Here is a 14,694-nt window from a genome sequence, read left to right as displayed (position 1 = left end):
CCCTCCCGTATGCGAGGAGCTGAAATCTGCAGCCTGCTGAGTTGGGCTCTGTACTTGGTGCCTCTGCACATCCTACTCAGTCTCAATGCTCTTCTTTCTATGCAAGGAGTTGAAATCTGCAGTTTGTTGGGTTGGGCTCTGTACTTGGTGTCTCTGCACATGCTACTCAGTCTCAATGCTCTTCTTTCTTCCCTTCCAGTTGTAGAGCTTCCACTGGGCCAGCTTTCCCATGGTTCCGTATGATAGCTGTTTGTCCTATAGTTGGTAGTTTCGATGTTGTTGTGGGAGACAGCACGCACAGGTCTGTACCTTACGCTGCCATCTTGGTTCTCCTGGGTCTGTTCTTGAGTGTGTCTCCCATGGGTGCAAGGAGTTGAAGTCTGCAGTTTCTTGGGTTAGGCTGCAAAACCGCAGGTGGGTCTTTTTGTGCCACTGGCACAGCTTGGATGGGGATGTAAATTGAGTAGGGCAGGGTCTCAGGGAGTCACCGGGGTGGAGCAAATAGCAATGGCGGTGGCTCCTCGCCTCTCCGGACTCTGGGACTTCATGTCCCCCAGTGCCAGCGAGGAGCTGTGCACCAGAACCTCCCTTGCTTTCCGACCACTGCAAGGCCGTGCCGCCTCTCCCCTTGGGGTCTGGGGCCTCAGAGACCCACCCCGAGCAAGCCCAGAGGATTCGAGAGTTTGTAACCCCTTCTTATTGAAAAAAAACCACGCATCCAGTTGCAGCCCACCTGGCGCAGGACTCTGTACCTCTGTTTTTGGCGCCTCTGTAGCTCCTGCTCAGTCTCACTGCACTTCTTTCTTTCCTTCCAGTTGTAGAGCTTCCAATGGCCAACTTTACTGCCAAAGGGGTTGCGACCCACAGGTTGAGAACCACTGTCTTAGACAAAGTCTTGCATGCATGTAATATACTTGGGAAATTATCTCAGGAAATAGAAATAGGAGAAACAGGAAAAGTTATGCAATAATTGTTAGAAGTTGGCCACTGGTATCCACTGCACTAGGTCAGTGGTCGGCAAACTCATTAGTCAAACCACATCCTTAATGGAGATACAACAATTGACTGACATGGAGGCCTGGGTCCATTTTCCTTTTCCTCACTGTAAGCACTCACAGACTGCTATCATCATTCTCCAGAGATTGGTAACCATCTTCCCAGAAGAGCAAGGAAATAACAAATGTAACCAGTGCACAAGAATCTTGCATCCCTATCTGCAATCAAGTCTAAGGCCTTTTCCCTCTGGTTCTTTGCTTCTTAGTTTGGCTGCACATTTGAATTTTCAGAGGCGAGTATATAAAATACTAAATTCCTGGTCACAACATCATAGATGCTGAATCAATTGGTCTGGTTGGAGGCACAGGCATTAGTTTTCTCCTTAAGTCATAGAATGAATAAGTTGTGTATCAAAATAATCTGTAGACATTTTAACAATTCTAATGTCCAAGTCATAACTCAGAATGATTTAATTGAAATTTTATCTAGAGTGGGATCAAACAATGTTATTTTTCAAAGGTCTTCAGGTGATTCTGTGTGCAAAGTGTGGAAACTGAGTTGAGATTTAGTTTCACACGTGTGATTATTAATGCATGAGTATATTATAAGCCAATGCTGAATTGGCCTGTAATATCTCTCCTAGGAAAGATTATTAAGAAGAGTGAGGGTACTCTTGTTAGAACAATTGCCTTTTCCTCCCCATGGAGTCTTGATCATGGGTAGTATGACATGAACTCCACCACCTTCAGTAACTCTTCTAAGGCACCCGTCAAAAGTTAAAATGAATCCAAGCTCCTCCTTACTCCAAGTCAACTTTCAGAAGTTCATCCTCATTTCTCTTTCATCCAAATCCCAAGATGGCACCTGGCTGACTTTTCACAGGAAACTGACTACTGGGTATAACACTTACATTGCTCTTGTTTATTCAATAGAATGACTTGATTTCATTACCTTCAGGCCACCTAGGCTTTTATCTCCACCCAGGTCAGAGAGGTCATAGACAAGGGTGATCCACTCAAAAATGACCTGAGAAATGGTCATGTCATTGCATGCCTCTATGGAGAGCCTGGAATACCCTGCTCCCCATTAAGTATTTATCCATGGTAAACAATGAAGTTGAAACAATTCCTGAGGTCAGGGATATTATTTCAATCTTCTGTAATGAACATTGGGCATTTTTTAATGCATTAAATAATTTCATAGTGAATGAGTAAATAAATGAGTATTATTTCACTTAGGAAAAGAGATTACTTGCTATCTTTTTAGCAAATACTAGCATAAAACCAATACTAGTTTTGGCTGAGTATTTCAGATAATTTGACAATACAGCAGCTGTCACCAGAAAGGATAAGTGGCCTTCATCAAGAGACAGGAAGCTGTCATGTGGTGCCAAGTGTGACACTAAAGTTTTGAGAAACCAAGATTCCATTAGCAAGAGAAGTTCTGGGAGGCACAGATGATCCACTGAGGTAGTAATGGGTCCTGAGATCTGACACTTTGGGTCACTTTGATTCTTCATCAAGGAGACACAAAATATAAGGGCAACTGAACCTTGTTGCTGCAAAGTGTTGTACCCATGAATGAGGATAGAACCTGTGGGTTGGAAGTTGCCAACTCTTTTAGGTACTCCAGATTGAGTGACTCTAGACACATAGAGAATGATAGAGACACTACTGTTTAAAGTAGTCACTGAATAAATAAAAGAATAATTTATCTTCAGTAAACCCAATGGGTATAATGTGCCAAGGACTGGTGGGTCAAAAGTCCTAGAATATCAGATAATCTAAAGGCCTAGACAGCCACATGTAACCTAATGTACATTCTTTGAAAGTATTGCATGGTCATTTCTACCTGGAGTATATGAGAATGGCACTTTTCACCTCCCCCTTCTTCTTAAGTTCTCATTCATACTCAATTTTGAAAAAACTATCACTTTGTCCTGAAGTTACACCTCACATTATGTATTTTGTTTGTTTCCTCCATGGTCTTCTTCCATAGAGGGAGAAATCACTTTCATAGATAGTCAGGAGGTCTGCAGAGCCCTGAGGTGGAGCCAAAGGGTTGGCATCAAAGTAAGGAATTTTCCAGGTCAGCACCTCATGTAAGACATATCAATCTCACAAAAGCTCCCTCCTAACAGCACCATCCTTAGGAAATATTTCCCAATAATTTTTGCCTGAGAGAGAATACTGTATGTCTATTTTATGGAAGGATGGAAGATGCTGTAAAACAAAAGCAGAAAAGAAATATGCTTTTAGTTGCCTATCTCATGAAATAGTGTATGGTTTCATATATGTCCCAAGATAGACTCAGTACTAAACCTGGTTCATCTGGATGTTGGTGATCAAATTTTGCTTCATCAGATTTTACTAAAGTTAGAAAATAGTAACCTTTATGAAAAAAATCTGGTCTGAATTAAAGATGAGCCTCTTACCTTATTAAGAAATATTTTTATGTATTCCATAATTATGTCTGCCTTTACAACTTGGACACCCTGACAATATCTGCATCTATAGCTAAAACTCAGCTATGAGATCTATTTTGATGGCTCTTTGTTATCCTCATTTCAAATGGTTTACCATTCAAAGATGACCTTGCATTAAACCTAATATTCAATGGAACAAATCTGAAGGCACATACAAAATAAATAAATTAATTAAATAAAATGAAGGGAGGAGCTAGGAGAAGAGGCAACAATGTGAATTACAAAACTGAGAAACCATAAAAAAGATGCTATACCATATAAAATTAGTTATGTAATAAGAACTTGTATATTTTCTCCTTAGTTTTCATTGTCTTAGGAGATGTATGGGTAAACATATTGCTACGAGAGATGTCTGAAGTTTTGGTGCCTATCATTTCTTCTAAGACCTTTATGGTTTCATGTCTTACATTTAAGTCTTTTATACATTTTGAGTTTATATTTGTGTATGGTGTAAGTTGGTGGCCTAGTTTTATTTTTTTCATGTACCTGTCCAATTTTCCAAACATCATTTAACCGTTTGGTTCTCTTTGTTCTCTACACCGCTTTTTCTGGGCCACCTCACAGTGTCTACCTGCTATTCGTGTTCTCTACTTTGCCTTATTTGTCCCTCACATCAACTTTCTCCAAAGCTAAAAGAGAGCTGAGGAAGCTCGAAACAATCTGCAAATTGCATGACTGGCTGGACCATTACAGTCTGACAATGGTGTGCCCTTTATAAAAGGCTACACGCACTGCTCTGATCATCTAACTATATGACCTTGTCTCCTCCTGTGCACACACTTCTCTATTATGGGTATTTTGTCACTGAAGGCATCTTTCCCCAATCTAGGCAGAAAGGGATCAGCTCCTTCCTGCATTGTGATCAGGACAAAAGTGGTGGAGAATTAATGGCATTATATAGACCAGTGATGGTGAACCTTTTGAGCTCGGCGTGTCAGCATTTTGAAAAACCCTAACTTAACTCTGTGCCGTGTCATATATAGAAATTTTTTTATCTTTGCAACCATAGTAAAACAAAGACTTATATTTTTGATATTTATTTTATATATTTAAATGCCATTTAACAAAGAAAAGTCAACCAAAAAAATGAGTTCGCGTATCACCTCTAAAACGCGTGTCATAGGTTCGCCATCACTGATATAGACCAATTGTGAAAATCTGAATTCTGTTCTGACCATTGCGGGTGAGGATGCATTGTTCTTTCCCCACTCTTCAGAGTGCCTAGAGATTTTGGATATAATTTTGGTTATATTTTTTGGAAATGCCTTTGCCCTGCTTGTATCTGACCCTTCTGGATAAAAAAAAATGTGAGTGACAATATGAGATTATTGGAATGAAAGCTGAAGAGATGAGGTTACAGCCAATGGAATGGTACACGATATATTTTTTCTTCCCCCCCCCCAACCCCCTCCATATTTTTGGTAGTGAATGAAGATCAGAAGACCCAGGCACCTGAGGAGGAAACACCTAGAAGGTGTGGGAGGTGGAAAAGTATTAACCATATTTGTCTTTCAAGCCTGTCCTGAAGGAAATCACCCTTGTCTAGCTCTCCCACCACATATGTAGATGCTGAGATTGCCATTCACCATAAGGTGTGATGAATCAGGGGCTGCTTCCAGCATCAGCATCTCCCAGGCAGAACATTTCTGGACATGGTCCTCTCACTGATTCTCAGTCATTGGATGAAGGGTTGCAGGAGACATCTTGGAGAAAGAGAACAGATTGGACATCATGGAGAAACAGAACAGATTGGATGGACTCTCTTGCCCCCACCTCCTTCAAAAACCCATCAACAATGAACAGAGCTGAAAACTTTAAGGTTACAGGTGATCAGGGACCCAACCCTACTCATGGCTGATATATTCCCTTTAGGAACCTGAACAATTATAAATGCCTCTGTTTCAGGATCACCATGTGTGCCATTGGGATTGCATTTCCTGTGTGAAAGCCTGACATTCACTTGCCTCCCTCATGCAACCATGGTGACTTGCACCATAGCGGTGGTCATAGGAGACCTAAGAAATTATGGTTTAGGACATTTGTTAAATTCTGAAGGAAACAATTTGAATGAATATACTACTAGACTCCAGGGGTCAGGTTAATCTTGGCTGGTGGAGTGGTGTCCTCACAGGGAAATAGCCAGAATGTGCTTTGTGAGGTGAATTTGTTGGGACGCAATTCTCCATGGAATTTCACATGCCCCAGAGTATCTTTTCAAGGATGTGTGAGTAGCAAAGAGTTTTAGAAGCTAGAGTTAATGTAGCTCCCCAAGTCAGAGGGCAAATTTATTTTCTGACCAGTATAAAATAGAGAGCATCTCCCTCTTAATTATCCCAGGATAGTAAAGTGTCCTCCTCAGAGGAGAGCTGTTTAAGTTCTAGGGTGATGGTCATATTCTATTCTGTCTCTTGATAACAATTAGGATTTTACAGGAGAACACTTTAATCAGAATCCACAGAATGATATATCTAGTATTTGTACATCTCATTGTAAATTTTATCTAAAAGAAAAAGAAATACAAACAAATATTGAATCTAGTTAATGATATGTATACTAAAGTATCTGGGGGAAAGTGTATTATTGACTGCAACTTTAAAATGTTTCAAAGTTGAGGACGGTTATTGGATGAATAGGAAAATGGATAGAGGGACAGAAATGAGATAAAGCAAGCACAATACATGCTCATTGTGAGTCAATGATTACTGTAAAATTATTCAAGTTTTCAGTAGCCTTAAGTTTTCATACCTCAAAAGTTGACTGACACCTACAGCCTTGCATTTTTCTTATGAGGCAAGTCTGATGTGGAAATGCCTGGTCCCAGTGATGGCGGCAAGATTCCACCAGGATTCCCGGGATTAAATGTGGTGAACCCCGTAAAAGATCAGCCTGTTTTTTCAGTCACGCAGTTGGGCATCTGAGTCAATAAGAGTTGGGTGAGGCTAAAACACTAAGGTTTCGATCCTCCAGGAGGCAGAGAACCCTAATGGTGGAGGAAGGTGAAGACAATCCCCCAGGGAGACAGGGCTTGGGGCATGGCAAATATGATACCCCACAACTTCCTTAAAATCTCAAATTTTCTCTTAATCAGTCACCCTATGTCATTCATTTTTTAACTTGTTTAATAATTTTAATTGCTCAACATAGCTCACCACCTAGTAAAATCAACATGCCTGGCAGTGATGTCAGAATGATTCCCTTGTGTGCACCCTAGGAATGCCAGTCTCAAGCCAAGGAGGAGCAGGTTTGAGCAGTTTTGTCTCCAGGAAGGTGAAAAAGGCAAGGTCACTGTGGGGCTTCAGGACAGAATGAACCTCTCTGGGAAACAGAGGGTTTCTGAGGGGGTAGGAGGGGCCACAGTTTCAGGACCCTCCTCAATTTTAAACCCAGACTTCTCTGTCCATGTCATAAGCTGGTTTTTGTGCTCATGAACTGCCAAATATCAAAATTATTTCAGAATCAAATCTGTAAGTCATTTCTCCTTTATTTAGATAGAAATAATGGTGCTCCTATTGCTAATTTAGAGGGTTTAGATAGACACAATCTTGAGAGAACAGGGATAACATGTTCCCCCTTCATCCATTATAATCATGGTGACCCTTTCGGACCTCGTGGACCACCAGTGGTCTAACAATCTTGAGAGATAAGGGATTGTTAGTTTTGGTTTCTCTAAACAGGCAACCAGATGCAGTTCTAAGGAGGCAGTAATACCATGCACGACCAATAGAGAGAAGTGCAGGCGTGGTTGGAGTCAAGTCTGGGAGGAAAGGGCTACCCAGCTGATGGTAATGGGGACTCTTAGATGCTAAAATGAGAAATGTGATGGCAGCAACAGGCTCCTTCCCTTGTTTGTGTCCACCCCGTGTGTCTGAGGCTGGGTGGTCATGAGAAAGAGGCATTATGTGGTTTCAGGGGGTTTCAGGGAGTGTGGTGCTATCCAGCAGTAACCAGGGTACCACGAAAATCTATCCTTGTTCCGTTCTGGATACAGGTCACTAACTTCCCCTGAGGTGGAGCCCAGGGTTCCAAATGAAGGGCTGTGGTGATGGTGGCGACTGTGGGGTGGGACAGGCCATGGGGCCCTGATCCAGCCTCCTTCCTCTTTGGCCTGCAGAGGGGTGTTTCTCATGCATAGCCCTAGACCTTCCGAATGTGGCCTAGGTAGGATTACTGTGCTCCCCTATAGTCTCCTTCTCTTCTGCACACCTTAACTTAACCTCACTTCTTAATCTCTTCTTCCTCTGCCCAGATGTCTCTTCCAGACCCCTTTTCTAAGGATTCACTGCCTTCTCTATAGAGACAATCACATTTCCCCTCCAACAACCCATCTGGATTCTTACCAGCTTTGTAGGAAGACTCAGGAGTCCACAGCTGTACCCACACTGAACCCAGTCACAAAGGTTCTACTAAGTTCTACTGCACCCCAGCCCCTAAAAACTAAAATATTGCCATTGAGTGCCACCCCCTTCCACCCCACCCCCCCAAAAAATGCATGCCTTTCCACCTGAATTCTAAACCAACTGACAGGCAAAAACATGAGGCAGATGGGGAGCAAAATACCAGCTTTCTTCCTCATAAAAGCTGGGGACATGGTTTGGATGTGTGTCAAAAAATAATTCCTCAATCTGAACCCCAGAACTGGGCTTATCCACAAGGCCCAAGGCTGCTCCAATCAACCACACACATTCCCCACACCCCAGGTCGCTATCCCTGTGCACTGGAGCTCAGAGGAGCACAGAGCGCTGACCCCTCCAGCAGGATGCCCAGGGAGACCCACCAAGGAGCAGACTCACCTTCACAGAACTCCCAGCCTCAGTGCCTCCCCAGGAAGAAGGGAGGGCAGGGGGGGCAGGAGTCCTGCTGACTGATGGGCCACTTCCCAGAAGGGGCCATCGGTGTGGGGCCTGAGTGCTCCCACTTGGATCCCAGGTGCCCCTCCTCTCCATTTCTGCATCTGGGAGGTCCCAGGTCTTCATCCTCTGCACCAGAAGCTGCTGATGCTGTTGCCTCCGCTTCCTCCTGCCCCTGAATTCTCAGGTCTGGGACTCTGCCTCCTCTCAGGGACAACCCTGTCCCCAGAGGGTCTCCCAGGCTGGAGACTCAGCCCACTACTGTGGTCTGAATGGAAGCTGCTCCTGGTGAAGCTAAGGAAGCATGTCCCCTGGGTGTTTTCTCTGCCCCCTGTCCCTTTTCAGTCACTGCCTCTCCTGCTCTCCAGGTTTCCAGGTCCCGTAGCTAGGCTATTTTTCTGTTTTTGGAGTCGTTGCTCAAACAAGAAGACTCCTGCTCCTCCCCTTGGGTCCTCCTCCCCTTGCCTCCTGGTCCTGACTGTCTCTTTTTGTCCTCCATTCCTGCTGCCACATGTCCTGATGGCTGAGAACTACTGCGGGGCTGCAGAAGGAGGGAGATATGTCTGAAAACACTCAGAAAGTTAGTTTCACTTTTAATTTCCCCATTTGGGAGGAGCTCTCCCCGGGTGATTGTACACACTTCCTGCTCGGGGCTGAGCAGCCACACTAGATTCAGGCTGGGGACACAGGAGGGCTCCAGGCCCAGAAAGGGCCCAGGGCAAGACGATGGCCAGTGAGGGCACCGAACTCAGCACCAGGTCAGTCTCTGTCTCCCTTTAACTTTCTCTCAGGTTGTGCTGCTGCTTTGGTGTCATTAGACACTCGTGTAAACCTTGACCTCATCCTGCTTTACAAGAACACTCATGTGCAATGTAATGAAATGCAGGAATACCAGTGAGGGAATCAGATCTTTAAACTGCAGAGGGACAGCTGCTGGTGTGAGTGCAGCTGCCACAACCCACAGGACTCTTGTCTTAACAGCTACTCCTCAGCTGTGGGTCACCTGGACTCGGCTGTCCTTTCTGACGCAATTTGTTATTTTCTCATGATCCCTGAACTCTCTATTTTCCCTCGGGACCCCTCTGCCTTCACCTAGGTTTTATCGAAGAGGGTAATTTAGAAAATATAAAATTCTGGGTGCCTTGGTCTCATACCTGAGCTAGGGACAGGTCAATGCCAGGCCTAGTCCCATCTCTGGCTGGGGCTCTGGACTCTCCCTCCAGGGATCTTGATCTAAGGGAGTAAGAGAAAAAGAAAAGGCCAAGACATGAAAGACTAGTGCAGGCTGAGTATTTTCATCTGCACTTTGAGTTTCTACTCTGTAATGGGTTATACCTCTGACAAGGCAAAGGCCAGAAATCCTATCTTTTTCTCTAGTAATTACTTAATATGTTTAACTTTTTTAATAGAAAAGGATTACATTTTACATTCTTGCTCATAAAATTTCAAATGACATGCAAGTGTGTAGAGGGGAAAGTCCCCTTCACTTGCCACCTGCCTGAAGCTGTCAGTCCTGGTCCTGTTGAGTGTTGTGGGCACAGCCTTCCATGTCTCTTTCTCTGCGTTTACACATATAACTGATTTTCCTAAATACATAATTTGTGTTTTGTTTTTTAACAAAGAGGATTATATTGTATATGCTATTTTGCATTGTTAATTATTTTAATAGTGAAAATATTGAAGTTTTTTCACATTAATGAACATACAGATCTCCTCCATTCTTTTTAAAAGCTGCATACTACTCCATGGAATCAATATGCCCTAATTTTTTTTAAAGAAGTTTTATTTTTTAAAATTCTTTATTGTTTAAAGTATTACATATAGTATTACATATGTCTCCTTTTTCCCCCATTGACCTCTCCCTAGCCACCCCCAAGCCCACACACACATGTCCTCACCCCCCTAGTGTCTGTGTCCATTGGTTTTGCTCATATGCATACATACAAGTCCTTTAGTTGATCTCTTATGCCCCACCTCCCTCCCCTGCCTTGCCTCTGAAGTTTGAAAGTCTGTTCAATGCTTCTCTGTCTCTGGATCTGTTTTTTGTTCATAGATTTATTTTGTTCATTATTTCCACATATGAGTGAAAGCATGTGATATTTATCTTTCTCCAACTGGCTTATTTCGCTTAGCATAATGCTCTCTATGTCCATCCATGCTATTGTGAATAATAAGAATTCTTTCTTTTTTACAGAAGCATAGTATTCCATTGTATAGATGTACCACAGTTTTTTAATCCACTTATCTGCTGATGGGCACTTAGGCTGTTTCCAAATCTTAGCTATTGCAAATTGTGCTGCTAAGAACAAAAGGGTGCATATGTCCTTTCTGATTGGTGTTTCTTATTTCTTGAGATATATTCCTAAGAAGTGGGATTACTGGGTCAAATGGGAGTCCCATTTTTAATTTTTTGAGGAAACTCCATACTGTTTTCCACAGTAATATGCCATAATTTTTAAACCATTCTCTTCCATTGACAGATACTTATGTCATTTCAACAAGCGGTGATAACAACAATTATGTATTTCTCTTTTTTGCATGTATATACACTAGAGGCCCGATGCACAAAATTCATGCAAGAGTAGGCCTTCCTTCCCATGGCTGCTGGCACTGGCTTCCCTCTGAAACCTGGGACCCAGGCTTCCCTCCGGCCCTGGCTTTGTCCAGAAGGACATCTGGAATGATATCCAGAATGATGTCTCATCTAATTAGCATATTACCCTTTTATTATTATAGATATATGAATTTGTTTTGTGTCAGTAACCAAAAAATCAAATTGTTGAGGCAACGAATACTAATACTTACTTATTTACATATTCTGCCAAGCTGCCTTTCTAAGGAACTGAACCAATATATTCTGCTGGCAATAGCAAATGAGATGAATCATCTCCCAACATCCATTTTCACAGATTCATTTAGTTAATTTGCATTTTCTGATTACATGGGAGGTGGAGGTGTTTTGTGTCTATTGGTTATTTAAATTGCCTCTTAGGTGAGTTGCTGGCTTATTTATTGCCAGTGCTATTAGTTGAAGTGATTGTTTTTTCTTTGATGATAAAGGAGGGTTTGTTAAATATTCTGGAAGATATAAATTTACTTTCCTTTTCTTTAATTTTGTTTATGGTGACTTCTACTTGTAAAGCTTGAAATTTGAAGACTTATTATAATATTGATTTTATAAGATAAATATACTCTGGTTATTATGAATAAATAGAAGTGATGCTGAAAGTTACTGGTGAATTCCATGCACACCATCTTCAACCATAGTTCTCGTGTTCTTAAGGTGGCAGAGTCAACTCTACCTTTACTTCAGTGAAAGTTTCTTCTCTACTATCTTCAAAAATGTATACTTATTTAATTTTGGGACAAAACTATTCTTCCATTGGTGCAACTTTAGCCTTCACAGCTTTATCTGTCCCTAATAAATCTTCTCTTTTTCACTTTACTTTCTTTCGTCTCAAACCTTTCTTCTATACGAGTTATTTAATTTTTAGTCATTTTTTTGGTTTATTGTTATATCTAACTAGAGGCCCGGTGCATGACATTTGTGCACCTGGAGGGAGAGGGGGAGGAGGGGGTCCTCAGCCCAGACTGCGCCCTTTTGCAGTCCAGAGCCCTCAGGACTCCGCTGTCCTTCGGGCTGCCGCATTCGCCAGCCATGAGCCTGGCTTGTAGCTGAGAGGCACTCCCCCTGTGGGAGTGGACTGACCCACAGGGAGCAGCTCCTGCATTGAGTGTCTGCCCCCTGGTGGTCAGTGCATGTCATAGCAACCAGTCATTCTGCCGTTCAGTCGATTTGCATATTACCCTTTTATTATATAGGATATTTTTTAAGTTGGTTGTGTTTTCTTGAGGGGGTGTCTTAATTTCCCTCAATTGCTCTGCAAACTCTATTATTATTTTTTAATGGTCACAGAACTAATTTTATTTTTTAACTTTATTTAAGCTTGACTTTAAACCACATGTTATTATATCAGCCCATCGGTGAGCAGTTGCTTTATTTAGTTGTTTCTGTGATATTAAGTGCCTTGGAGATGTCTTCCTCACCCTCTGGGTTATTCCTCCAGATTGACCCTGTCTGTAGTTTGGTGCCTGTGTTGCTTCACTTTCTTTCTATTTATTTATTTATTTACTAGAAGCCCAGCGCACGAAATCATGCGGCCCTGCCCACCCGTGCCAGTCTTTGGTCATTACGGCGTTATGGCCACTGGGTTTTTATCTATATAGATTTATTTATTTATTTGTTATTTGTTTGTTTGTTTTCCATCACCATTTATCCCCTCTCTGTCCTTTTTACCTCCGCCCATACCCCAATACCCCACTCCCCAATCACCACACTTGTATTGCTACACTCTCTTTGTCACGTGCCTGCCATGGTTTTACAGCCCATTTCAGTTGTGCTTGACTTAGGCAGCTCTCCCCTCTTCCCCAGTTTGTACTGTACTCATCTGGGTTAACCATCCTTTTCCCCTCTGCTCTTACCCAGGGGCCACATGAGCAGAGTCTGTTCTGTTCTCTCTTCTCTGCCATTGGCCCACAAGAGTCTCTCCTTATGCCTCACCGACTGTCATAGCTCCATATGAACTCTTGACACTTGGTAGAGTACATCTCCCATCTTCTTTCCTTCTTCAAAGTGTCATGACCCTTTGCATCTCCAAATCAGCATGTCAAAATCTTGTTTGGATTTTTTTTTTTCGGATCGTAATGATTCTATGGATTGATTAAAAGAGAATTGACATCTTTATAATATTGTGTATTCTACCTCATTAATATGGCATATGTATACTATTAATTAAAAATATTTTCTGATAAAATTTATATTTTTTCCTTCTGCTAGATTTATTTGTAAATACTTGATATATTTAGGCTATTAAATCTACATAATTTAAAATAAACTTTCTAGCTGTTTGTTATTAAGATATAAAAGTAAATTAAAATTTTGCCAAACTCTTTTTAATTCTAATGACTTTGGAGAAATATATACATATTCATTTACATAATATATTTATAATGACAGTTTTGTTTCTACAAATCTGATCCTTACTAGTACACCTATTATTTCTTTTTCTTGCCTGTGTTGCCAGGACTTCCATTATTATGGTGAATACAAGTAATAATAGTAATCATCTGTACCTTAAGCCCAATCCCAAAGGGAAAGCTTTTCTCATTGTACCATTATGGACAATGTTTGCTGTGGATTTTCTTTTTTAATATGGAAACTTGGACAGATTAAAGAAGTTTTATAGTGGCATCTGATATTTTCAATGTGTGAGGTGTTTCTCGTCCTGTTTTCTACTTTTTCTGCTATTCTCACTTGCAAACATTTTTTTTAAATAAACGATTGTTTTGGAATAATTTTATACTTACATTAAAGATGTGAAGTTACCACAGAACTTTCTGTATACTGCACACCTAGTTTCATTTCCTGTGATAATCCTTTTACACTATTGGGTATAATTTTCAAAACTGAAAAGCCAACATGAGTACATCAGTGTTAACTAAACCACAGACTTTTTTGTTCATTTGTTTTTTTAATTGCAAATTTTTTTAATTTTTAAATTACAATTTATATTCAATATTACTGTGTATTAGTTTCAGGTGTACCGTATAGTGGTTAGATAATCATATACTTTAAAAAATGTTCCCACTGATATTTTCAGTATGCAACTGTCACCAGACATAGTTATTATATTACTAGTGGCCCCATGCACAGATTCGTGCACATTGAAAGAAAATTAATTAGAAGAAATATTTTAATATCGCTATTCACCCTTTCTCTATAATAGAAGTGTCAGAGATGATAGAAAATTAGTAAAATGTATACAAAAATAATATATAAATTGATTAATAAATCAATAATAACAACATGGGGACAACCAAGATGGCAGCATAAGGTATATACCTGTATGTGCCGCCCCCCACCCCCCACAACCACATTAAAACTACAACTAAAAGACAAAACGGCGATCATCCAGAGCCATGGGAAAGCTGGCTGAGTGGAAGTTCTACAACTAGAAGGAAAGAAAAAAGTGCATTGAGGCTGGATAGGAGGTGCGGAGGTGCCAAGAGCAGAGGGAAGTGGCCAAGATGTGGAGACAAAGAAACATGTCACAAATGACAGAAATGGAGGAAAGCATATGACTGAATATAGAGTTCAAAACCACGGTTATAAGGTTTTTCAAGAATTTTATGGAAACCGCCGATAAATTTAGTGAGACCCTGGAGGATATGAAAAAAGACCAACTAGAAATTAAGCATACACTGACTGAAATAAAGAATAATATACAGAGATCCAACAGCAGACAAGAGGATCCCAAGAAATCAAGTCAAAGATTTGAAATACGAAGAAACAAAAAATACCCAACC

At 41.2% G+C, this 14,694-nt stretch overlaps 1 protein-coding gene across 2 annotated transcripts in view; it reads left to right on the top strand.

The window, feature by feature from the left end:
- The first annotated feature begins 8,949 nt into the window (after nucleotides 1-8,949).
- The window catches only part of LOC102248420 (nuclear autoantigen Sp-100), a 38,591-nt gene continuing 32,846 nt past the window's right edge, over nucleotides 8,950-14,694 (top strand). For both annotated transcript variants that reach the window (XM_014539498.1, XM_014539499.1), the window contains exon 1: nucleotides 8,950-9,086. In XM_014539498.1, coding sequence (XP_014394984.1) covers nucleotides 9,055-9,086 — 32 coding nt within the window. In that variant the 5' untranslated portion in view covers nucleotides 8,950-9,054. The remainder of the gene's footprint in view (nucleotides 9,087-14,694) is intronic.

The sequence above is a fragment of the Myotis brandtii genome, unplaced genomic scaffold (genome assembly GCF_000412655.1).
Source record: "Myotis brandtii unplaced genomic scaffold, ASM41265v1 scaffold2192, whole genome shotgun sequence".
Taxonomy (NCBI): Eukaryota; Metazoa; Chordata; class Mammalia; order Chiroptera; family Vespertilionidae; genus Myotis; species Myotis brandtii.
Note: the sequence above shows the minus strand (reverse complement) of the source record. Positions and strands in the feature narration are given on the sequence as shown.